Source organism: Salmo salar, chromosome ssa18 (genome assembly GCF_905237065.1).
Source record: "Salmo salar chromosome ssa18, Ssal_v3.1, whole genome shotgun sequence".
Lineage (NCBI taxonomy): Eukaryota > Metazoa > Chordata > Actinopteri > Salmoniformes > Salmonidae > Salmo > Salmo salar.
Window position 1 is genome coordinate 11,248,338 of NC_059459.1, and position 25,749 is coordinate 11,274,086.

At 41.2% G+C, this 25,749-nt stretch overlaps 2 protein-coding genes across 2 annotated transcripts in view; one reads left to right on the plus strand and one right to left on the minus strand.

The window, feature by feature from the left end:
* The window catches only part of plekhh2 (pleckstrin homology domain containing, family H (with MyTH4 domain) member 2), a 58,806-nt gene extending 37,888 nt beyond the window's left edge, over positions 1-20,918 (minus strand). The window contains 2 exon segments of the mRNA XM_014154132.2: positions 10,704-10,847; positions 20,748-20,918. Of these exon segments, the coding sequence (XP_014009607.2) occupies positions 10,704-10,826 (123 nt within the window). The 5' untranslated portion in view covers positions 10,827-10,847; positions 20,748-20,918.
* A 187-nt stretch (positions 20,919-21,105) lies between these two features.
* LOC106576760 (thyroid adenoma-associated protein homolog) overlaps positions 21,106-25,749 on the plus strand; it is a 42,979-nt gene continuing 38,335 nt past the window's right edge. Inside the window, 3 exon segments of the mRNA XM_014154131.2 lie at positions 21,106-21,260; positions 22,085-22,164; positions 22,262-22,371. Coding sequence (XP_014009606.2) covers positions 22,092-22,164; positions 22,262-22,371 — 183 coding nt within the window. The 5' untranslated portion in view covers positions 21,106-21,260; positions 22,085-22,091.

The following is a 25,749-nucleotide window of genomic DNA, read 5'->3' on the forward strand; positions in this document are numbered from 1 at the left end:
GTGTATATATGTTTACAATAACAGACTACTCTTTTGCCACGGAGTTTGCGGATGCTATTGCCATCCTACTGTAAGTACAACAGTGTGTCCATCGGTAAGGCAAACTATGATGGTCCACTCTACTTACTTCACATCCTTGAGTGTGATTGACATGCCCTTGTCAGAGAGATGATTGGTCCACGTGACATTTAACCCCAACACCCCCACAGGAGGCCACCACCCACATAAATGTGGAATCAATCTGGGAGTGAAAGGCAGGAAGTGGGGGGAATGCTAAAACCAGAGCACATCTCTCCACCCCAAATGTGGTTCCTGTCTTTTAACATGTGTGTGTGGGGATCTGGACCATAAAAGTAGGCCATTGTGAACGTCCAGGTCCCAAATACTTCATCCTCCCTTTCTGTGTCGACTCTACTGCTCAAGGTTCTACTGTAGTGGTGAGTAGACTTACTCGTGCAGTAAGAAGGCGACATCAGAGAGTCATAGTAGTATTAAAAAGGGCCTAGCCTGTGTGAGAGAGAGAGTGAGCTTGAGTATATGAGACAGAGAGTGAGTATAGGAGACAGAGAGAGAGAGAGAGAGAGAGAGAGAGAGAGAGAGAGAGAGAGAGAGAGAGAGAGAGAGAGAGAGAGAGAGAGAGAGAGAGAGAGAGAGAGAGAGAGAGAGAGAGAGAGAGAGAGAGAGAGAGAGAGAGAGAGAGAGCGCGAGACAGAAGCGTGAGAGAGAGACTGAAGGGGGTAGGGAGAGAGGGTGCAAAGCAGCATCCTGGGAAAATAAAACACACATGGTCTCTTTGTCTCCAGTATGAGCTGTGTGGACCACTGTTCCAGCTGGCTAGTTCAGGGGCCAAAACCAACGCCCCACCTAGCCCTCCACTACCTCCCCAAAATACCACAGGCAAGGTGTGGGCGAAAGGAAAGCATTACAGAGAGTGAGAGAAGAAAGGGAGAGAGTGAGGGAAAGTTAGGTCAAAATAGAGTGAGAAGAAAATGTAAGTGTGGGAGGGTGAAGGAGGGTGAGAAAAAAAGACTGCAGAGAGAGACAGACACAGGGAGGAAGAGAGAGAGAGAGAGAGAGAGAGGAGAAAAACTAGTTGTGACCCACATCCCTCCATCGTTCCAAACATGGAGAAGTGTAGACTGTCTCTCTCTCTGCCTCGGTCACTTCCTGTGCAACACGCTCTCTGTTTACAAACCCAGGAATTTCCTCCCCTGGGCCGCCAAATGATTACAAGAGCGTTTATTTCTACTCCGTCTCTCCGTTCCCTCTTTCTTTACCTTCACTCTCCTACTTGACCATCGTTCCAGGTTTTCCTACTAACTTGTACCTTCTCTCTATTCCCTTAGTGAGATACTCAGAGCTTTCTGGTATCGGTGATGACATCAGTATGGCTGGTGGTCTTTCTTTATCTTGATGCTTCATCTCGTTTCACCTTGCCAGCACACCCCTCCGGATCTCAAGTCCTCTATTAACGAGAGAAAAGCTCCACTCCACTCACATCTCGCTAACACAACTGTAGAGCACTGTACCACAAAAAGATACACACCTTCAACCTGGGCCACATTAATACTGCACCCACCCACTGCCCATTCAGCAAACTAGCACACACACCCCCACACAAACTGGTGGCAGGTTGCCTAGCGGTTAGAGCCAGTAAACGAAAGGTCGCAGGATAGAGTCTCCGAGCCGACAAGGTGAAAAATCTGTCGATGTGCTCTTGAGCAAGGCACTTAACCCTAATTGTTCCTGTAAGTCGCTCTGGATAAGAGTGTCTGCTAAATATATAAAATGTAAATCCACACACACACACACACACACACACACACACACACACACACACACACACACACACACACACACACACACACAATTTAGGTGCCTGCAATTCACCAAACAGATGAGAAAGTGGGAGATTAATGAGATTCTTTGAGGTATACGTGCACCCCCACACACTGATGCTTGGTTTAAAACAACAGGCGCTGACGCATCACGAGCCAAGTACAGAGGAACAAAAACACACTGGGATGACTGCATGGGGATTTTCACTTGATGAGCTCATCTCGCTGCAGTAGGAAATCCAGTAGGAGTGAGGTCAAAGGTCACAGGAGGAAAACCAGGCTGACTCCACTCAGGGCCGGACCACAGAGAGAGGGAAGGAGGATAATGAGGTCAGACTCTACTAGTGAGAGTGACCCGTCAGCCCTGACTGGGGCTGATTGAATATTTCCCCGATAATTTACAAAATGTTCCATCCTGAGAATAAATCACTTTTCCCCCTGGAGTATTTCCCGCCAAAACCAGAAGTGTCATTCTAAAGCATATAAATATAACTGGGTTTTGATTTGAGCTTTTATCGGCTTGAAAATTCAACCCTGATGCTACCTGATCTTGATGAGCCATACATTAAATGCCTTTTATGAGCCCTATATTAAAGACATTTTATGAGCCCAAGCCCAAAAAAGCCCAAATGATTGTGCCATTATCCAATAGGCCAACATTGCCTATAATATATAGGCTACCACACTTCACACAAGTTACAACAGAAAAACATAGAAGCCCATAGATGTAGCTATGCTCTCTTGGGTAAATAAATGATACAAGCTCCAGTAGGCTAATCTTTTTGAAGGTGGACTGTATAGACTGTATTAGACTACTTCTTCCTTCTCTCTCCATTGTTGCTTCATTACTTCCTCGCTTTCAACAGTTAAATGAAATATGTTCCGTGGTCCTTATCTTCATCGTTGTAATGACACGCTTGAATAATTAAGGACTAGAACAAGATGCAGACGGCTTTCACTTCTCTTCAGGAAGATCGAATGGTTATGGGTGACGGGTCTAAATAAATAACTGACACAGCCATCACGCATTCGCTCTTCTCCCTATGAGTTCTACTGGCTGCTGAAAACAAGAGCTTGCATCCCTCTTCGAATAGCCTTTTAGTAGTCTATAAGAAATGCACACAAACAAATTCCAGCAAGCTATTCTCGTCTAGCTTTTTGTGGGACTAAGAGCTAAAGAGCATTTTTTTAAAGTCCAGCGGTGTACAGGTGCGGATTGCACAAGAGACAGAGGCTATACACCTATGTATAGCCCATCATTCATTAGATATATGGCTAATACCGCATTGAATGAATTACCTGAAAGGGGTAGGCTAGGACATCTGTATGAAAAGGATGATCTATTTTGGATGCAAATGGAATGGAATTGTTGGAGAGAGAGAAAGACTGCGAGAGCATGCTCCTGTAAATCTACGTAGTTCTGTCCTTGAGCTGTTCTTGTCTATTAATGTTCTGTATTATGTCATGTTTCATGTTTTGTGTGGACCCCGGGAAGAATAGCCGCTGCTTTTGCAACAGCTAATGGGGATCCTAATAAAATACCAAATACCATATGCACTGATTTAAAGCAACTATATTCGAGTGAAATAAATAAAATGTACAATAAAAAAAATAAGGTGGCTCCCAAAAAGCAGATGGAGATGTGTAAATTAGATGCGCATTCAGTCATTATATTACGGTATCATAGGCTATGCTGCAGCAAATATAGGCCTACCTGTCACAAGAAAGAAAGTGACCATGTTGAGATGAAACATGCATTGTGAACGGCGCTCCTCCTGAGATGCGCTGTCTGTCCCCACCCTGAGCGTTGATGATTGATCATGCAGAGAGAAGGCCGTAGAGAAGCCAGATTTAGACGTCTTAAATAATTTAACAGTTCCATTTCACATCATGCTGTTCATATAAATCATTTATTGTAATTTACCCGTTTCTCACAGTTATTTATCCCGGGAAAGGGGAGTGGGTTTGGGCGGGAAATATTGGTATATCTCGTTAACCCGTTATCCGATATTCAACCCTACCCCTGAACCCTGGCGTACGTTTATGGTGTTTTAATTTTAAATTTTTATTTAACCTTTATTTAACTAGGCAAGTCAGTTAAAAACACATTCTTATTTACAATTTAGAAGGAGAGTTACACTGTTATGAGGCCTACATTACACATACAGTGCCTTGCAAAAGTATTTATCCCCCTTGGCATTTTTCATATTTTGTTGCATTACAACCTGTAATTTAAATTGATTTTTATTTGGATTTCATGTAATGGACAAAATAGTCCAAATTGGTGAAGTGAAATGAAAAAAATTACTTGTTTTAAAAAAAAAAAATCTAATGGAAAAGTGGTGCTATGAAGCCCTTAAATAAGATCTGGTGCAACGAATTACCTTCAGAAGTCACATAATTAGTTAAATGAAGTACACCTGTGTGCAATCTCAGTGTCACATGATCTGTCACATGATCTCAGTATATATACACCTGTTCTGAAAGGCCCCAGAGTCTGCAACACCACTAAGCAAGGGGCACCACCAAGCAAGCGGCACCATGAAGACCAAGGAGCTCTCCATATAGGTCAGGGACAAAGCTGTGGAGAAGTACAGATCAGGGTTGGGTTATAAAAAAGTATCAGAAACTTTGAACATCACACGGAGCACCATTAAAACCATTATAAAAAAAATGGAAAGAATATGGCACCACAACAAACCTGCCAAGAGAGGGTCGCCCACCAAAACTCATGGACCAGGCAAGGAGGGCATTAATCAGAGGCAACAAAAAGACCAAATATAACCCTGAAGGAGCTGCAAAGCTCCACAGCGGAGATTGGAGAATCTGTCCATAGGACCACTTTAAGCCGTACACTCCACAGAGCTGGGCTTTACGGAAGAGTGTCCAGAAAAAAGCCATTTCTTAAAGAAAAAAATAAGCAAACATGTTTGCTGTTCACCAAAAGGCATGTGGGAGACTCCCCAAACATATGGAAGAAGGTACTCTGATCAGATGAGACTAAAATTGAGCTTTTGGCAATCAAGGAAAACACTATGTCTGGCACAAACCCAACACCTCTCATCACCCCGAGAAAACCATGCCCAAAGTGAAGCATGGTGGTGGCAGCATCATGCTGTGGGGATGTTTTTCATTGGCAGGGACTGGGAAACTGGTCAGAATTGAAGGAATGATGGATGGTGCTAAATACAGGGAAATTCTTGAGGGAAACCTGTTTCAGTCTTCCAGAGATTTGAGACTGGGACAGAGGTTCACCTTCCAGCAGGACTATGACCCTAAGCATACTGCTAAAGCAACACTCGAGTGGTTTAAGGGGAGTGGTTTGACCCCGTCTAGTCAAAGCCCAGACCTCAATCCAATTGAGAATCTGTGGTATGACTTAAAATTGCTGTATATCACCAGAACTCATCCAACTTGAAGGAGCTGGAGCAGTTTTGCCTTGAAGAATGGGCAAAAATCCCAGTGGCTAGATGTGCCAAGCTTAGAGACTTACCCCAAGAGACTTGCAGCTGTAATTGCTGCAAAAGATGGCTCTACAAAGTATTGACTTTGGGGGTGGGGAGGGGAATAGTTATGAACGATCAAGTTCTGTTTTTTTGTGTGTCTTATTTCTTGTTTGTTTCACAAAGAAAAATATTTTGCATCTTCACAGTGGTAGGCATGTTGTGTAAATCAAATGATACAACCCCCCAAAAAAATCTATTTTAATTCCAGGTTGTAAGGCAACAAAAATCGGAAAAATGCCAAGGGGGGTGAATACTTTCGCAAGCCACTGTATATTACATGGTTAATGATGAAATATGGGAAAGATATCTTTCTTTCAAATAGTTAAATTCTTCAAAATGCACCCAATCAACTTCAATATACCATAGGCCTAAACAAAAGCACAAGCATTTTCCCAAAGATTGTTTGGCTCAACAACTGAGCGGTAACTGTAATTCAATAAAGTCAGTGGCATCCCAGAATGCATTGCGTGATGGAGCCCTGTGGTCAGGCTGCTGTTTACATTAACCTCTAATCAGGCCTCCCTGGAGACCTCAGAACTAGGCCAGCGAACTACAGGGGCCAGGCAGGCCCACCCCACCATGCAGGCCAGACCAGACCATGGCTTGGGCCGTCTCTCTCTCTCTTTCGCTCACTCTGAATCTCTCTCTCTCTCTGGGTCGTTCCACCTCAAAAGCACAAGAAAGAGAATTTCGACATTCACCATCTCAGATTGTTCTGAAAGAGTTCCTGTTCTTAGAAACAGACAAGATTAGCTAGCATTCCTTCAACATTATTTTGTTGAAATATAATTTGATCTCTGAGAAATGAAGCAAATTTGATTGCATCCAAATTGGCCATTTTAATTTACAGGTTATTCAATAAGTACACCTAGTGTCCTAATATTGAGTTGCACCCTCTTTTCCCCTCAGAACAGCCTCAATTCGCCAGTCGTGGACTCTACAAGGTGTCAAAAGCGTTCCACTTGATACACACGGGAAACTGTTGAGTGTGAAAAACCCACACTCAAACCAGTGGGCCTGGCACCTACTACCATTCCCCGTTCAAAAAGGCACTTACAGTACATTCGGAAAGTATTCAGAACAATTCCCTTTTCCCACATTTTGCTACGTTACAGCCTTATTCTTAAATTGATTAAATGAAATGTTTTCCTCATCAATCTACACACAATACCCCATAATGACAAAGCAAAAGCAGGTTTTTAGATTTTTTTTTCAAATAAAAAAACGGATTCCTTATGTAAATAAGTATTTAGACCCTTTGCTATGAGACTCGAAATTGAGCTCAGGTGCATCCTGTTTCCATCCATTTGTCATCCTTGAGATGTTTCTACAACTTGATTGGAGTCCACCTGTGATAAATTCAATTGATTGGACATGATTTGGAAAAGCATCCAGCCAAGACCATGCAGGAGTGGCTTTGGGACAAGTCTCTGAATGTCCTTGAGTGGCCCAGCCAGAGCCCGGACTTGAACCCGATCTAACATATCTGTAGAGACCTGAAAATAGCTATGCAGCGACGTTCCCCATCCAACCTGACAGAGCTTGAGAGGATCTGCAGAGAAGAATGGGAGAAACTCCCCAAATACAGGTGTGCCAAGCTTGTAGCGTCATACCCAAGAAAACGTGAGGCTGTAATCGTTGCCAAAGGTGCTTCAACAAAGTACTGAGTAAAGGGTCTGAATACTTATGTAAATGTGATATTTCAGTTTTTTTAATTTAAAAAAAATATTTTTTAAATATGCCCCAAAAAATAAAAACCTGTTTTTGCTTTGTCATTATGGGGTATTGTGTGGAGATTGATGAGGGGGGAAAAAAATGATTTAATCAATTTTAGAATAAGGCTGTAACGTAAATAAATTACCCTCTGAATGGCACACATACACAACCCATGTCTCAATTGTCTCAAGATTTAAAATTCCTTCTTCAACCTGTCTCCTCCCCTTCATCTACACCAGGGCTGCCCAACCCTCTTCCTGGAGATCTACTGTCCTGTAGGTTTTCAGTTCAACCCTAATTTAGCATATTTGATTCAGCTAGTTAAGGTCTTGTTGAGTAGCTAATTAGTAGAAGCAGGTGAGTTAAATTAGGGTTGGACTGAAAACCCACAGGACGTTAGATCTCCAGGAAGAGGGTTGGACTGAAAACCCACAGAACGGTAGATCTCCAAGAAGAGGACTGGACTGAAAACCCACAGAACGGTAGATCTCCAGGAAGAGGGTTGGACTGAAAACCCACAGGACGGTAGATCTCCAGGAAGAGGGTTGGACTGAAAACCCACAGGACAGTAGATCTCCAGGAAGAGGGTTGGACTGAAAACCCACAGGACAGTAGATCTCCAGGAAGCGGGTTGGACTGAAAACCTACAGGACAGTAGATCTCCACGAAGAGTGTTGGACTGAAAACCTACAGGACAGTAGATCTCCAAGAAGAGGGCTGGACTGAAAACCCACAGGACGGTAGATCTCCAGGAAGAGGGTTGGACTGAAAATCCACAGGACAGTAGATCTCCAGGAAGCGGGTTGGACTGAAAACCTACAGGACGGTAGATCTCCAGGAAGAGGGTTGGACTGAAAACCTACAGGACGGTAGCTCTCCAGGAAGAGGGTTGGGCAACCCTGCTCTATACTGATTGAAGTGGATTCAACAAGTAACATCAATAAGGGACCATAGCTTTCACCTGGATTCAGGTGTTCCTAATGTTCCTAACAATGAGTTAAGACATGAGGAATCCAAAGGAATGGTCAACAACAAAAAAACACGGACCCCCCTACGCATATCCCACCCCAACAACAAGTATATAGTATCAGTTCTCTGTCTGACAAGTAGTATGGAGATGCAGCTCAGAGTATTGTTTCCTTATCCTCTGTAATGTATTCTCAGTGAATTTGGTCATGTTTCTTTCCAGCTGTTCAGAGAAATGACTCAATGAAGTTGATAGGTTTATGTCCTTCTAGGCAGAGCTGCAAAGAAAAAGCCATATCTCAGACTGGCCAATAAAAATAAAAGATTAAGATGGGCAAAGGAACACAGACACTGGACAGAGATATGGCTTTTTCTTTGCAACTCTGCCTAGAAGGCCAGCATCCCGGAGTCGCCTCTTCACTGTTGACGTTGAGACTGGTGTTTTGCGGATACTACTTAATGAAGCTGCCAGTTGAGGACATGTGAGGCGTCTGTTTCTCAAACTAGACACTCTAATGTACTTGTCCTCTTGCTCAGTTGTGCACCGGGGCCTCCCACTCCCATTTTTATTCTGGTTTAGAGCCAGTTTGCGCTGTTCTGTGAAGGGAGTAGTACACAGCATTGTACGAGATCTTCAGTTTCTTGGCAATTTCTCGCATGGAATAGCCTTCATTTCTCAGAACAAGAATAGACTGATGAGTTTCAGAAGAAAGTAATTTGTTTCTGGCCATTTTGAGTCTGTAATCGAACCCACAAATGCTGATGCTCCAGATACTCAACTAGTCTAAAGACTGCCAGTTGTATTGCTTCTTTAATCAGTACAACAGTTTTCAGCTGTGCTAACATAATTGGAAAAAGGTTTTCTAATGATCAATTAGCTTTTTAAAATACTAAACTTGGATTAGCTAACACAACGTGCCATTGGAACACAGGAGTGATGGTTGCTGATAATGGGCCTGTGTAGATATTCCATTAAAAACAAATCTGCCGTTTCCAGCTACAATAGTCATTTACAACATTAACAATGTTTACACTGTATTTCGGATCAATTTGATGTTATTTTTATGGACAAAAAATGTGCTTTTCTTTAAAAAACAAGGACATTTTTAAGTGACCCCAAGCTTTTGAACGGTAATGTATATATATCTTTAACTCTGCATTTTTGGAAAAGGACCAGTAAGTAAACCTTTCACTGTTAGTCTGTTGTTTATGAAGCATGTGACAAATTCAATTAGACTAGATAAAGGCTAAAAACTTAGCATTTGAAGGAAACCAATTTGGGTACACTATCCCTTTAACGTTGAGGGGGGGTTCTTAAAAAAAAAAAAAAATGGTAATATCAGCATGTAGAATGGGACATAAACCTAACAACTTCAATGACAAATTTCTCTGAAAAGGTGGGAAAATAAACATCACCAAATTCACTACATTACATAGGATGAACCAACAATATTCAGAGCCACAGCTCCATACAACTAGTCAGGCATAAAGGACTGATACTGTCGAGTTGCTGTTGGTTTGGGATTGGCGTGGGGGGGTCCGTAGGTGGCTTTCTTTGAATTCCTCATGTCTTACTCATTGTAAGAAAAAGTTTGGTCCAAATCAGATGTTAGTACTATATTTATTGACTATTATATGAATCCTATGAATAAAAAATTGACAATTTGGCTCCAACCAATTGGCTTAATTTCTCAGATATGAAATTATATTTCAACAAAATAATGTCGCAGGAATGCTAATCTTATCTGTTTCTAACTATAGAAACAATCTCAGAACATTCTGAGATGGTGGGTGTCATGGCTTCCTGGAATGAGAGACACACACACACACACACACACACACACACACACACACACACACACACACACACACACACACACACACACACACACACACACACACTTGCTGCGGGCCACATAGGATGATGAAGACTTGTCTATCTCATTCTTGCTCTCTCTCCCTTTCTCACAGTTCTACATTACTGCACACACACAAGCACACACAAACCATACCCCACCACTCCATAACCTAGATAGTAAAACACTATTCCACACCATACATGGACTGGTGTTTAAGAAGATTCTGCACTTCAACACAAAGTGAGAGATGGAGAGAGTGTGTTTGTGTACGAGAGAGAGAGAGCCTAGGAAAGAACAGCTCTCCCAATTGACCTTTCCCCACAGCATATACTCAACAGACGCTTCAAAGTCTGACTGACTTTAATAGAGATGGCAGTTCATTTAGAGCCAGGCTCCAAACAGAGGTCCTCGGGCAACAGGATGTGCCTCTCCAACATGGGAGGAAGCCCGTGGATAAAACCACTTCCTTGTTCTGTAACAGTAACAGTTAATAACAGCTCCAAATGAGGGAATGTGGTTGAGATGGAATATTTTGCTCAGTCAGCATGAGATAAGCTGTGAAACAGCCAGTTAAGAGCGCTAATGAGAAAAGATGAAGGACTGGCTGCTTGGAATGGTAATGGATGATATTCCTGTGACTGTTTTGGGGGGTTTGAGAGTGTTATGGTCTTCTACTTTAGCAGATGCGTTACTGCTGATGTGTTTGCTTTAGTTTGCGTCCTCTAGGAGAGCCTGGGATGTAAGGCTACTTGGGATCATTTAACAACATACAGGTTAGATTTGTTAGAATTTGACACAACTTGTTACTTAGGACCAACCTTGTCTGCTGTTAGCTCTCTGATCTTGATGATCTGCACCCGGAACTTCATGAGCAGGGCTTCCAGGACGAAACACTTCTCCTTCCAGTCCTCCTGTCCCAGGGCCTCCTCTGCCTCAGCCATGGCCCCTGTCCCCTCCAGCCCCTGTGGAACACAGAGAAAGATACATTCATGACAATGGTGCAGTCACCTCTACTTAGTATTGTTACTTGGGAATTCTGATAAGAATGGCAGAATCGTCCTTCCGTTAAGATCCTTTCCCCTACGTCGTGGACTGTGAAAGAGAGGGTAGATGAGATGCATACAGCTGAGGCGGATAGACAGAGAGTAGCCAACACTGACACAGAGTAGCTGTTGTTTTGAAACTGTAACTGTATTTCCCATCTGGCACCCCTCAAATGTTCCAAGGATGGGCTTGACTAGGCTGGACTGGACACAACTGGTAGTCAAAAAGAGCAACGTGAGAGAAACGTGTATGGGCAATTCCACGTTAACAGAATTACACTTTGACTCAGGTTTTTTTAAATGTAAAATGTACGCCAAACAAGGACTACTTTTAACAACAAGAAAACTTGATACAAAGATTAAGGCAGAGACTATTTCATTGTATAGTAGAAAACTCTTTAATAAGGCAGTTGCGAGGGAGATCTACAGTATCTCTGGTTTCACAGGGAAGAACTCCAAGAGTAAATGGTAACATGCCACTTATATAGTGGGAGGTGATAATACAATCATATTGTTATTTTATACAAGCAACAGTTCAGGAACAAAATGCCCTTGTGTTAGGGTACAGACATACCAGGAGTCTATGAAAGGCATAACATCACAGTCCAACACAGAACACATCCCTTAAGAAGTGAAAACAGCTCACCCCAAATTCTGCCACTACAAGATGCAAACTTTGTAATATAGATGGCATCATAAGGGAGGAAAATTTGGTGGATATATTGACGCAACATCTCAAGACATCAGTCAGGAGTTAAGGCTTGGTCACAAATGGGTCTTCCAAATGGACAATGACCCGAAGCATACTTTCAAAGTGGTGGCAAAATGGCTTAAGGACAACAAAGTCAAGGTATTGGAGTGGCCATCACAAAGCCCTGACCTCAATCCCATAGAAAATGTGTGGGCAGAACTGAAAACGTGTGTGGGAGCAAGGAGGCCTACAAACCTGACTCAGTTACACCAGCTCTGTCAGGAGGAATGGGCCAAAAGTCTTCCAACTTATTGTGGAAGCTTGTGGAAGGCTACCCGAAACATTTGACCCAAGTTAAACAATTTAAAGGCAATGATACCAAATACTAATTGAGTGTATGTAAACTTCTGACCCACTGGGAATGTGATGAAAGAAATAAAAGCTGAAATAAATCATTCTCTCTACTATTATTCTAACATTTCACATTCTTACAATAAAGTGACCTAAGACAGAGAATATTTACTAGGATTAAATGTTAGGAATTGTGAAAAACTGAGTTTGAATGTATTTGGCTAAGGTGTATGTAAACTTCCGACTTCAACTGTATATATTAAGTAAAGAAGTGGCCCAAGGCAGTTACTCCGCAGTATTCCAAGGTTTAAACATGAGGGGAAGAAAACAACCCATTGATATAGGTTCACTGTTTCCTGTCAGTTAGATATGACTGTTCCCAATTTAATGCTACCTCCTTAAACCCATAATGCAATAATTGTGTCAACATTATTTAAACGACCCATTAAATCAAATGCTGCACTAAAATAAAAAAAATAATACACCCACAAACCTGCCGTTATCCATAGTACTGAGCCACTGGTCAGTAATGTAAACCTATTTAGTGGTAGTAGAATGTTTTTTGCGATAAGCATGCTGATTGGCTGTGATCAGACTGTTCTTTTCCATGTACTCCCATATTTGTCTACTCACAATACCATCCAATATCTTACTGAGTGAAGGGAGTAGACTAATTGGTCGACTATCGGCAGGAGTAATGGGTTCTTTGCTCTCTTTCGGGATTGGACACAGTTTAGCATGCTTCCCTACATTTGGAAATGTCCCATTTTCCAGTGACCAATTAAATATTCAGTGGAGCTGCAATCTGGGGAGCAGCATAGCGAAGTAAAAACACTGTCCATAAGATCATAACCTGTAGATTTACCATCGGGTAATGCCTTCAATAGGTTTAACACCTCCTCTACTGACACCATATGTAGACTAAAAGAGCAGGTTTTTTGGCTCATAATATGATCATCAATCTATTGGACAATAGCTTGTTTGGAAGAATGGGTGTTTACATTATCGCTCAGTAAATTAATTTTCTTTGTAAAAAGAAAAATCAGCAAAACGATTGGCAATATCAGCTGGTTTTGTTATTGTTCTCCCGTCAACCTTCACACTAGATGGGCATGATGAAATAGATGTCCCAAGTAAACCCTTGACAATCAATAAAAGCATTTAGTAAAATAACGTTTTTTTTCTTACGATTTAATTTAACTGCCTGATTACATAGTGTTCAACAATTCTGTCAATCAATTTCTGGTTTAGATTTGGCTGCTAAGACTTCTTTGACAAAATGCCTCACCCATGCAGTTGATCGTCAATCCATGGAGATGGACGAGCCCCAACGGTACTCTTTTTTACGGGTGCATGATGGTCCATTACCTCAGTGAGCATATCAATAAAACATTCTGTAGCGTGATTTAAATCATCCTCTAGATAAATCCGCTCCCAGGGTACAGCAGCCAAATCATTTTGAAATAGCTCATGATTAAATGTATCTTGACCACAATCCTTGGGGGTTTCTTTGGAACCTTTGTGTTCATGGCTATGGTCACAATATTATGGTCTGTCCAGCCCACTGGCATTGATCTGGCTTTTAAGCATTGCAATGGTATACTAGGACACCTTAGAGCTAGGAGGTCTATACACTCATCCTACCAATATGGCTGCCTGGTGAGGCAGATGTACTTGAGCCCATAGTGCCTCTATTTGACATACATTAAGGTCATCCCTCCTCTTACAAGGTATATGATTCCACCATTCCTATTCCTGTCCCTTCTCAGTAGACTATATTCATGGATGTTCATTTGTCCATCATTTACAGATGCATCCAAATGCGTTTCGGTCAAAGCTAAAATATGAATATTATTTCTGTTGACCAAGTTAAAAACCTCACGTCTTTTGTTAGGAAGGCTACATACATTAACCTGAGCTATATGCAGCCCTTTCCTTGTCAAGTGGAGAACAATTGAACAAATGTATTCGTTATAGTTGAAGTTGTCATGACACACTACAACACACAAACTCAGATTTGAACATGAGATTAAAATAGCCAGGGAGTTACTCTAGAGTCCCGATACAGTTGCCCGTTGATGTAAAGTTTATCCATCACCAAAGAGACTCGTTGGTTCAGGCAACACTTTTCTTTCATGATGGGATACAGTTTTTTTTCTCCTTTCATTGATCTCCGTGAGGAAGTGATCATTCATTCCAAAATCCGTGTTCCTGAGTTCCCTGCCACTGCTCTTCGCCATTTCCTTTGCTTAAAATGTTCAAAACATGGAATAATAGCCCATGGCCTATTCCCAGAGGCATTACCCATTCTATGGACTCTATGGTTCTATGAATGATGATTCTATGGACTCTGGAGAAAGTGACATTACGCACAACATCTGTGGGCAGTTTCAGCTGAGTTGATAAAGTCTCGGGCAGTGTCCTCACAGCTTCTGCTGTTGTCATTCTCCGGTATCCCTGATTGATCGACTGTACATCAAGCAAGGTTTCTTTAAGTTGTTTGTTCTCCCTTTGCACCACCTCCACCTTGCCTTGAATAGTCTACAGTACCTTTCAGCACTGTGTTCTCTGTGTGTTCTCTGGCTGAATTCTCTCTGACATTGGCTGAATTCTAGACTGGCACATAATGCATTGATGTCCTCTCGTAGTATATCCAAGATATCAAGTTTGGCAAGCCTTTCATTGATGGATTTCAACAAGTCAACATCCATATCCGTAAACCTCTCCCCACGCGCGCCCTCTTGCTTGGGGAAGGTTTGATGCCATCGTTGATACCGCTTGGCCAACTTGGCTTTGGTTTGTTTTGTTGATTGGGTTTGTTGACCTTAACAGTGCTTGAATCCTCCAAAACCAGTGACATGTTTCTTTGAGCTCGTATCTCTCGTCAATGAATCGTTCATGCCCTTCAATGGATTCTGAATCATCCAGAATGTTTGCAGACTCTACTCACTTTATAGTACTGTGTACTCACTTTACAGTATTGTGCTGTAGTGTACTGTGCTCTATTCACTGTTCTGTATTATACTGTCCAAACAAGGGCTGGGCGGTATACCGTATTTTACTATATACCGGTATATACGCACTGACCGGTTTGGGTTTTTAACTTTACCTTCTATAACGGTATTTGAATGTGTTAGGGTTGAAGTGGCTATTTGTATGCATAACCTTTATAATATACTGGGGAAGCTACGCTAAGTACATAAACTACGAGTAAATCAACTGTTGAAGACAAGAAGAACTACAACCGGCAACAGGAAGTGCGTCACGACGCTGGGATCAGCCTACACGCCGACGACAGGAGGAGCAAGTTTAAACCACGCTCCTCCTCCCTCGGACAGGCCAGCATTGAGCGGGAAATATCTCTCAGTATAAAAGAGAGAATAGGAGGTGTCACAGAGAGACCGTATACGAACGACATATTTACCATACACGTGTTTGCATTAATTAAAGTACAGATAAATTAGAAGTTACTATGTGCTGACTATTTTGTTCTGATACCAAAAACGAACTGTCGCAACATTAACAAATGTTTGGCTTGTTAAAATGTGAGACGCCGTGTGTAATGTCCATTTGTATAGTTTACTCCGCTACTTGAGGCATCCCTCTCCGCTCTCTCTCTCCATGCCGCTTTCAACACAGACCTAGTCCACCCCGTCACACAAGAGCATTTGTTGTTGCTTGACCACGAGACATTATCCTTCAGTCTGCATGGTCAATGCAGCACATGCAACAATGTTGATGACAACGATGTTGTTTCTATTTTGATGTTAATATCAATCCACAAGCGTTCTATAATTACACTATTAGTTTGTGTTTCTTACATCTGCAAAAAGCTAGTTTGCATTTTCTTAGCAAGGTAAGCTAAATTGTGTTAGCCACTAATACTAATCGCTAACTAACTAGCTAATAAAAGTACTGAGTCAGAGCAAATGTCGCTATCTAATACAGCCTAATACCAATACTGGTGGAGGCTTAAATCTGCATGTTGGTTGTGCAACAGTATCTTCTAAATCAAAGAGGAATAGCCGAAGCATCAACATTTTGTCTACATGGATATAGATTTAATGTAGCCAACGATTATAGGGTCCCCTAGGAAACCCTGAACATCACTTTGGTTCCTACCCAGTCACAATAACTCGTCCATGGCATTTTCATTCGTTGTCATGTCAAATAACACTGTATTCAAAGAGCCCTCTATTATTTATATTCTAACTATAGAATTAGAATATACATTCTATTTCAATGATTCCAAAAGTTCATCCAAGTGTTTTGATCTAAATCGCAATTGCAACATTTGGTTAAAAATAAGGCCTAGTTTTTTTTGCCCATATCGTGGCAGTGTGGAAATGATCTCAAATGAGTGCAGGAAATGCAAGAAATTGATGGAAAAGGAGGAAATTATTTTAGGTTGAAGTTGAATTGAACAGTATAAAACAATCAGAATGGAGAAAGACCAATTGAAATAATGTAGATTATATGTGTTGCCACCCTAGGGTCACTAATTGGTAGGTGTACCACTATGTGTTACTTCTGTGAACTTTCCTTATCCTCCCTCCCTCATGAGGGAGAGAAACAAAATAACATCTTCAAGATTTGTGGGTTTTTGGTAACGGAATTACAAAGCACAAGGCAATCTTTTTTAAACTTACAGAAGGTAAACAACTTCTCCAAAAATAAAATATCCATTTTGATATTAGTTGGCAGGGGTCTTTAAGTCAACATTATTGTGTTTTGATGTATTTCTGATACCTTTTAAGACCTTTTCCATCTACAGCGTTTATCCAGAAATCAAAGCCTTTACGTACGTCAAATTTTTAAGATGGGAAATGATTGAAAAATGTTCCAAAAAACATTGATTCTTAGCTTTAATTTGACACCCGATATGACATGCACCTATGAACTTCACGTGTTGGTGCTCATGGGTCCTTTTCCATGGAAATACCCTTATCATGAAAAACACATGTTTTTCTAACATGTTAGTGGGGCAAACAAGAGAGAGGGAAAGAGAGGATTGAGAGAGAGAGAGAGAGAGAGAGAGAGAGTGAGCAAGAGAGGGAAGCAGAGAGATAGAATGGGAAAGAGAAGAAAAAAACAATAAAGAAAAAGAGATAGTGAGTAAGAAAGACTAAGTAACTTTTATACTATAATAACCTCTCATTATAGCCTTGGGCTCCACACAAAGGGAGCACAAACATGTGTGGAAGGCAATTAACTCATTTCCGCTGGCTGTTTTTGTTGGGTGTATGTTGTGGTAAACAATGACTAAGACCCGGACTTTGGGTCTGTATCAGTCTGAAAGAAAACAACGTAATGTGCCAGTGAAAGAAGAATAACATACCATTTCTGTTATTCTGTATCAAAGAAGAACAATTAGTGTGTATTACCAACATCTAAAAACTCATTATCCTAAAAGCCCTTATAGAAAACCCTAAATCCTATTCTCTCATAGGTCTGCACCTCTTAAAACAATCCATAATAATCCTTGGCCTCCACATGGCTCTCGCTTGGTAATACTTTCTGATGAGCCTGATAAGCCCATTTCTCCAAAGAGCTATGACGTTTCCCATATCTTCTTCCTATATCTGGCCTCACATCACAAATCTGTCTTCCATGTGTCTGCCTCCTCTCCATCACTCTTACCACGTCTCACTGATTCTGCCTCTCCTTCACTCCCTGGCGCTCTCTCATTTACTCCTTCCCTCTCTCCTTCACTCCTTCCCTCTCTCCTTCACTCCCTGGTGCTCTCTCCTTTACTCCTTCCCTCTCTCCTTCACTCCCTGGTGCTCTCTCCTTTACTCCTTCCCTCTCTCCTTCACTCCCTGGCGCTCTCTCATTTACTCCTTCCCTCTCTCCTTCACTCCTTCCCTCTCTCCTTCACTCCCTGGCGCTCTCTCATTTACTCCTTCCCTCTCTCCTTCACTCCTTCCCTCTCTCCTTCACTCCCTGGTGCTCTCTCCTTTACTCCTTCCCTCTCTCCTTCACTCCCTGGTGCTCTCTCCTTTACTCCTTCCCTCTCTCCTTCACTCCCTGCTGCTCTCTCCTTTACTCCTTCCCTCTCTCCTTCACTCCTTGGTGCTCTCTCCTTTACTCCTTCCCTCTCTCCTTCACTCCCTGCTGCTCTCTCCTTTACTCCTTCCCTCTCTCCTTCACTCCTTGGTGCTCTCTCCTTTACTCCTTCCCTCTATCCTTCACTCCTTCCCTCTCTCCATCACTCCCTGCTGCTCTCTCCTTTACTCCTTCCCTCCCTCCTTCACTCCTTGGTGCTCTCTCCTTTACTCCTTCCCTCTATCCTTCACTCCTTCCCTCTCTCCTTCACTCCCTGCTGCTCTCTCCTTTACTCCTTCCCTCTCTCCTTCACTCCCTGCTGCTCTCTCCTTTACTCCTTCCCTCTCTCCTTCCCACTCTGCTTCCCTCCCGTGCGTTCTCTCGTTCACTCCCTCGTTCAATTCCACATTGCGTGTCTGTACATGTGCATGTGTGTGTGATGAGGTGATGTGGGGAGCGGAGGACATCAAAGGACAGTTGACCCTCGGCCCCCAGGGAAAGGGAGGAGAGCTGTCTCTCTATCTCCACTCGCTTCCTGTGAGGAAAGCCAGAGCAGCCCAGAGAGAGACAAGTGATGATGTAGTACACCATTAGTGACATCGGTGCACATACTGAGATCTTGTTCGTAGTTTTCAGTTAAAGATCTGGTGCTTACATTGATCCAAGATGTCATTGAAGAACGTTCTCTGTACGGCAACGTTTTTTATTTTAAGTATCATGTAATAATATTTACTGAAATAACATTAGTCTCTATGACACTGTGTTGACTATTTAATGATTGTGTACAATCATTTTGTATTGGATTGTGTATTGTATATGGATTGTGTATTATTATATTGAATCCATAGGGCATCCTACAGTAAGTCAGAAAACACTAACAAAACCCATTTAAAAACGATGTTTTAAAAAAAAGTTACTTAGTTAGTTACTCTCATACATTCACAGATCATGTCAAATCACTTCTGTTTTAGGGTATTTAAACAAACACATTTCGGCAGTTTTAGTGCTATACATAGCCTTCAGAAAGTATTCACACGCCTTTACTTTTTCCATATTATGTTGTGTTACAGCCTGAATTTGTAATTGATTAAATTGCGATTTTTTTGTCACTGATGGAATTTCGCTTGTCGAACATTTTTGAAATTAATACAAAATGTAAAGCTGAAATGTCTTAGGTCAATAAGTATTCAACCCATTTGTTATGGCAAGTCTAAATAAGTTCAGGAATAAAAATGTGCTTAACAAATTACATAAGTTGCATGGATTCAGTGTTCAATAACAATGTTTAACATGATTTGTGAATGACTACTCCATCTCTGTACTGCAGACATACAATTATCTGTAACGACTACCAATCGAGTAGTGAAATTCAAGCACAGATTCAACCACAAAGACCAGGGAGGTTTTTCAATGCCTCACAAATAAGGGCACCAGCGATTGGTAGATTTGTAAAAATAGAAAAAGATGCTGAATATCCCTTTGAGCATGATGAAGTTATTAATTAAGCTTAAGTGTAACGTACCAATACACCCAGTCACTACAAAAATACAGGCGTCCTTCCTAAGTCAGTTGCCGGAGAGAAAGGAAACTGCTCAGGGATTTCACCATGAGGCCAATTGGGATTTTAAAACAGCTACAGAGTTTAATGGCAGTGATATGAGAAAACTGATGGATCAACAACATTGTAGTTACTCCAGAATACTAACCTAAATGACAGAGTGAAAAGAAGGAAGCCTGTACATAATAAAAAAAATATTCCAAAACATAAATCCTGTTTGCAACAAGGCACTAAAGTAATTCTACAACAAACGTGGCAAAGAAATTAACTTTTTGTCCTGAATACAAAGCGTTATGTTTGGGGCAAATCCAACACAACACATCACTGAGTACCACTCTTCATATTTTCAAGCATGGTGGTGGCTGCATCATGTTATGGTTATGCTTGTCATCGGCAAGGACTAGGGAGTTTTGGGGGGGATACAAATAAATGGAATACAGCTATAAGCACAGGCAAAATCCTAGAGGAAAACCTAGTTCAGTCTGTTTTCCACCAGACACTGGGAGATGAATTCACCTTTCAGCAGGACAATAACCTAAAACACAAGGACAAATCTACACTGGAGTTGCTTACCAAGATGACATTGAATGTTCCTCAGTGGCCTAATTACAGTTTTGGCTTGAAAATCTATGGCAAGACTTGAAAATGGCTTTTTAAAGAATAATGGGCAAATATTGTATAATCCAGGTGTGCAAAGCTCTTACCCAAAAGATTCACAGATGTAATCACCCCCAAAGGTGCTTCTACAAAGTATTGACTCAGGGGTGTGAATACTTATATAAATTACATATTTCTGTACTTCATTTTCAATACATTTGCAAACATTTCTAAAAACATGTTGTTTTCACTTTGTCACTATGGGATATTGTTTGTAGATGGGTGAGGAAAAAAAGTATTTGATCCTTTTAGAATTCAGGCTGTAAAACAATGAAATGTGTAATAAGTGAAGAGTTATGAATACTTTCTGAAGGCAGTGTATAATTCTCTCATTATGCTAGTCTATACACAAGATTGTTATCATTAAAATAAATGTATGTCAAAACTTAATTCCTACAGTACAGTTCTACAACGCCAGATATAGCTAGCGAGCAAATGACACTCAGATTGATAGCTCTCCTCCATCTCTCCAATAAAGAGAAAAAAGCATCAATATTCTTCTACATTCTTGTCTTACCCTGAAAATGGTTGACGAAAGACAGACGGTGAGAGAGATGTTACTCCATATCAGCTATTCCATCCATATTCCCCTTGTTGTTCATGTCGTATTATCCTAATAACGAAATAAAATCGAAGAGTTTTCTTCCTTTCCAAGTTTTCATTTCATCACTAAGTTGAAAGAGGGTTGGCTCTGGCTCCAAGGCGTGTTTTCCAACAGTTTCGTCCAATCGAATGTTGTAAAAGCGTGGTCATGTAAATTTAAACAAGTAACGTATCCAATATGATCGACATATTTTTCAACCAATGAACGCTGTCAATTTTGTTCTAACAAAATTATTGACCAATAAGGAATCCTCAGGTCGGGGTTATGGAAACTCCGGAATTGACGTTATACACGTGTAGCATGATGGTGGCTAGCAGCAGCTGAGAGAAGCCACATAAAATATTATTTGTGATATCAGGTTGTTAGTTGCAATTTTGCATGTTTATTAAAAAGTCCTTCCCTAAACGTGAAATCACTCAAGTTCTGGTGAGTGGGTATTTTACGCTACGTTAGCTTTAGTAGCTCCCTCTCTTTTTGCATGCTAACGTGTAACGTTAACGTTACCTCTAGCTCATGGGTAAAGTGAACTTACATGTATGTTTCATTGAGCATAATTTAGCTAGCTATTCATGATATCTAAGATTTTTTTTTTTAAGTTATCAAATATAATATGTTACCGAAAAGTATAGCTATAGTATAAGTATAGTCTTGCAATTAAGAAGACCTAGCTAGCTAGTTGTGCTGCGTTCCTAACCTTGTGGGAAGGTGGTAATTCCAAGTTGTGAAGCGTTAAATACCAGTTTAATGCATTCACCTGTTTTGTTTGTTTTGGTTGAGAAACGCCGATTGTCTTATAGTCAACAAGCTGCGTCAACCATAATAAAAGTACAGCTATCATGCTTGTAAACAAATGATAGTGCTCAGAAACCGTTTTAATAGATACATTTTTATAAATGTTTTGTTGCATTTAACTGCCGATAATGCTGTTATTGAGGTCATTCCCTTAGTAGTTGAGGTCAGAGGTCAGCATGTGGGAGAAGTCTGGGCTCAGGGAGTTATAGATTAGTTTCCCACTAATAATTACCAGTTGGAGGGGCGTGAATGAGGATTTCCCATTTGTATGAGGTAAATACCAACTTCCCACTTGGTTATGAACACCGCATTATTCACTAGGATAGTCGCTCTCTAGAAAGTGTCTGGGTGTATTTTCAATGTATGGCAGTGGTCACCAATCCTGTCCCTGGAGAGCTACATCCAGAGTGTGCACTGTGCTGGCTGTTGTTTCACTCTTCACCTGGTTGTCCTGTCAGGGGAGTCATGGTGACAAAGAAGAAAACGATGAAAGTGGAGGCTGTGGTATTGGACAAGGACAGACTTGACAAGTTGATAGGTGAGAGGATGGAATTGGTGTTAGCTACTGATTATTGTAACTGTGGTAGTGTTTTTTTCTGCTGTGTAAAGTGATTTTCTGTATGTGTGTTTTTCAGTGTCGCTCTCTGTGGATGGAGGAGATGAGTGGATCAGACAGCTTGCCCAGACCTTGCAGGACTGTCTGGCATTGACTGACCCAATGCAGCAGATCCAACTGGTCAAGAAGGTTGGTGTCCATTCTCCCTCATTACCTCAACTAACTGATAGTGTTTGGTATTTTAGATTTGGGTCACACCTAGTGCCGGGACGATACCAATATGGCGATGCTCGTTAGTTTCGTGGCAAGGAAACAAAACACAAAGCGGATTTAACTTGTTATGGAAAACAGGCCAAATGTTGGAAACGGACATCATTATCCAGTCACATTTCTTAAATCAAATTGTGTTTGACACATGCTTCGTAAACAACAGGTGTAAACCTACGGGCCCTTCCTAACAATGCAGAGGAAAAAAATATGAATAATTGAAGAATAAATACACAGTGTGCGACGATAACTTGTCTATATAAACGGGGTATGTCGATGTGCAGGGGTACAAGGTAATGGAGGTTGATATGTACAGTGCATTTGGAAAGTAATCAGCCCCATTGACTTGACTTTTAACACATTTTGTTACGTTACATCCTTATTATAAAATGTATTAAATAAATGTTTTCCCTCATCAATCTACACACAATACCCCATAATGAAAAAGCGAAAAAAGGTTTTTAGAAATTGTTGCAAATATGAAAAAAGTTATTTCAGTTTTTTATTCAAGTATTCAGACCCTTTGCTATGAGACTTGAAATTGAGCTCAGGTGCAGCCTGTTTCCATTGATCATCCTTAGGATATTTCAATAACTTGACTGGAGTCTACCTGTGATAAATTAAATTGATTGGACATGATTAGGAAAGGCACACAGACAGAAGCCACTCCTCAGTAAAAGGCACATGACAGCCCACACAGAGTGAGTCCATGCAACTTATTATGGCACACACCTGTCTATGTAAGGTCCAACAGTTGACAGTGCATGTCAGAGCAAAAGCCAAGCCATGAGGTTGAAGGAATTGTCCTTAGAGATCCGAGACAGGATTGTGTCGAGACACAGATCTCAGATCTGGGGAAGGGTACCAAAACATTTCTGCAGCATTGAAGGTCCCCAAGAACACATTGACCTCCATCATTCTTAAATGGAAGAAGTTTGTAACCACCAAGACTCTTCCCAAGCTGGCTGCCTGGACAAACTGAGCAATCAGGGGAGAAGGGCCTTGGTCAGGGAGGTGACCAAGAACCCAATGGTCACTCTGAGGAGATAGGAAACTTTCCACAAGGACAACCATCTTTGCACCACTCCACCAATCAGGCCTTTTATGGTAGAGTGGCCAGACAGAAGCCATTCATCAGTAAAAGGCACATGACAGCCCGATTGGAGTGTGCCAAAAAGCACGTAAAAGACTCTGACCATGAGAAACAAGATTATTTGTCAGAGGAAGGCCCTAAAAATTGTCAGACTCCAGCCACCTTAGTCATAGACTGTTCTCTCTGCTACCACACGGCAAGCAGTACCGGAGCGCAAGTCTAGGTCCAAAAGGCTTTTTAACAGCTTCTACCCCCAAGCCATAAGACTGCTGAACAGCTAACCAAATGGCTACCTGGGCTATTTGCATTGACACCCCCCTTTTTTACACTGCTGCTACTTGCTGTTTATTATCTGTGCATAGTCACTTTACCCCTACCTACATGTACAAATTACCTCAGGTACCTTGACTGACCTGTACTCCCACACATTGACTCTGTACCGGTACCCCCTGTATATAGCCTCGTTATTGTTATTTTATTGTTGCTCTTACATTTTTTTTTTTACTTTAGTTTATTTAGTTTCTTAACAAAAATTATTCTGCATGTGACAAATATAATTTGATTTGATGAAACCAAGATTGAACTCTTTGGCCTGAATGCCAAGCATCACGTCTGGAAGAAACCTGGCAACATCCCTACGGTGAAGCATGTTTTTCAGCGGCAGGGACTGGGAGACTAGTCAGGATTAGAGGTCGACCGATTATGATTTTTCAATGCCGATACCGATTGTTTGGAGGACCCAAAAAAGCCGATGCCGATTTTTATTTATTTGTAATAATGACAATTACAACAATACTGAATGAACACTTATTTTAACTGAATATAATACATCAATAAAATCAATTTAGCCTCAAATAAATAATGAAACATGTTCAATTTGGTTTAAATAATGCAAAAACTAAATGTTGGAGAAGAAAGTAAAAGTGCAATATGTGCCATGTAAAAACGTTTAAGTTCCTTGCTCAGAACATGGGAACATATGAAAGCTGGTGGTTCCTTTTTAACATGAGTCTTCAATATTCCCAGGTAAGATGTTTTAGGTTGTAGATATTATAGGAATTAAAGGACTATTTCTCTCTATATGATTTGTATTTCATATACCTTTGACTATTGGATGTTCTTATAGGCACTTTAGTCTTGCCAGTGTAACAGTATAGCTTCCGTCCCTCTCCTCGCTCCTACCTGGGCTTGAACCAGGAACACATCGACAACAGCCACCCTCGAAGCAGCCTTACCCACGTAGAGGAAGGGAAACAACCACTCCCAAGTCTCAGAGCGAGTGACGTTTGAAACGCTATTAGCGCCCACCCCGCTAACTAGCTAGCCATTTCACATCGGTTACACCAGCCTAATCTTGGGAGTTGACAGGCTTGAAGTCATAAACAGCACAATGCATTGCGAAGAGCTGCTGGCAAAACGCATGAAAGTGCTATTTTGAATGAATGCTTATGAGTCTGCTGCTGCCTACCACCGCTCAGTCAGACTGCTCTATCAAATCATAGACTTAATTATAACATAATAACACACAGAAATACGAGCCTTAGGTCATTAATATGGTCGAATCCGGAAACTATCATCTTGAAAACAAAACGTTATTCCTGTTACATTGCACAATCTTCCAACGTTATCTCATAATTGCGAACTAATTTGCCAGAATTTTACGTAACGAGCCATGCGACCCAAACTGTTGCATATACACTGACTGCGTGCAATGAATGCAAAATGACACAATTTCACCTGGTTAATATTGCCTGCTAACCTGGATTTCTTTTAGCTAAATATGCAGGTTTAAAAATATATACTTGTGTATTGATTTTAAGAAAGGCATTGATGTTTATGGTTGGAGCAACGTGTACCTAAGCGATTACATGCAACGCAGGACTAGTAATATCATCAACCATCAACTAGTGATTATGATTGATTGATTGTTTTTTATAAGATAAGTTTAATGCTAGCTAGCAACTTACCTTAGCTTACTGCATTCGCGTAACCTCGTGGAGTGCAATGTAAAGCAGGTGGTTAGAGCGTTGGACTAGTTAACCATAAGGTTGCAAGATTGAATCCCTGTGCTGACAAGGTAAAGATCTCGTTCTGCCCCTGAACAAGGCAGTTAACCCACCGTTCCTAGGCCGTCATTGAAAATAAGAATGTGTTCTTAACTGACTTGCCTAGTTAAATAAAGGTCTAAAAAAACAAACAAAAAAAAT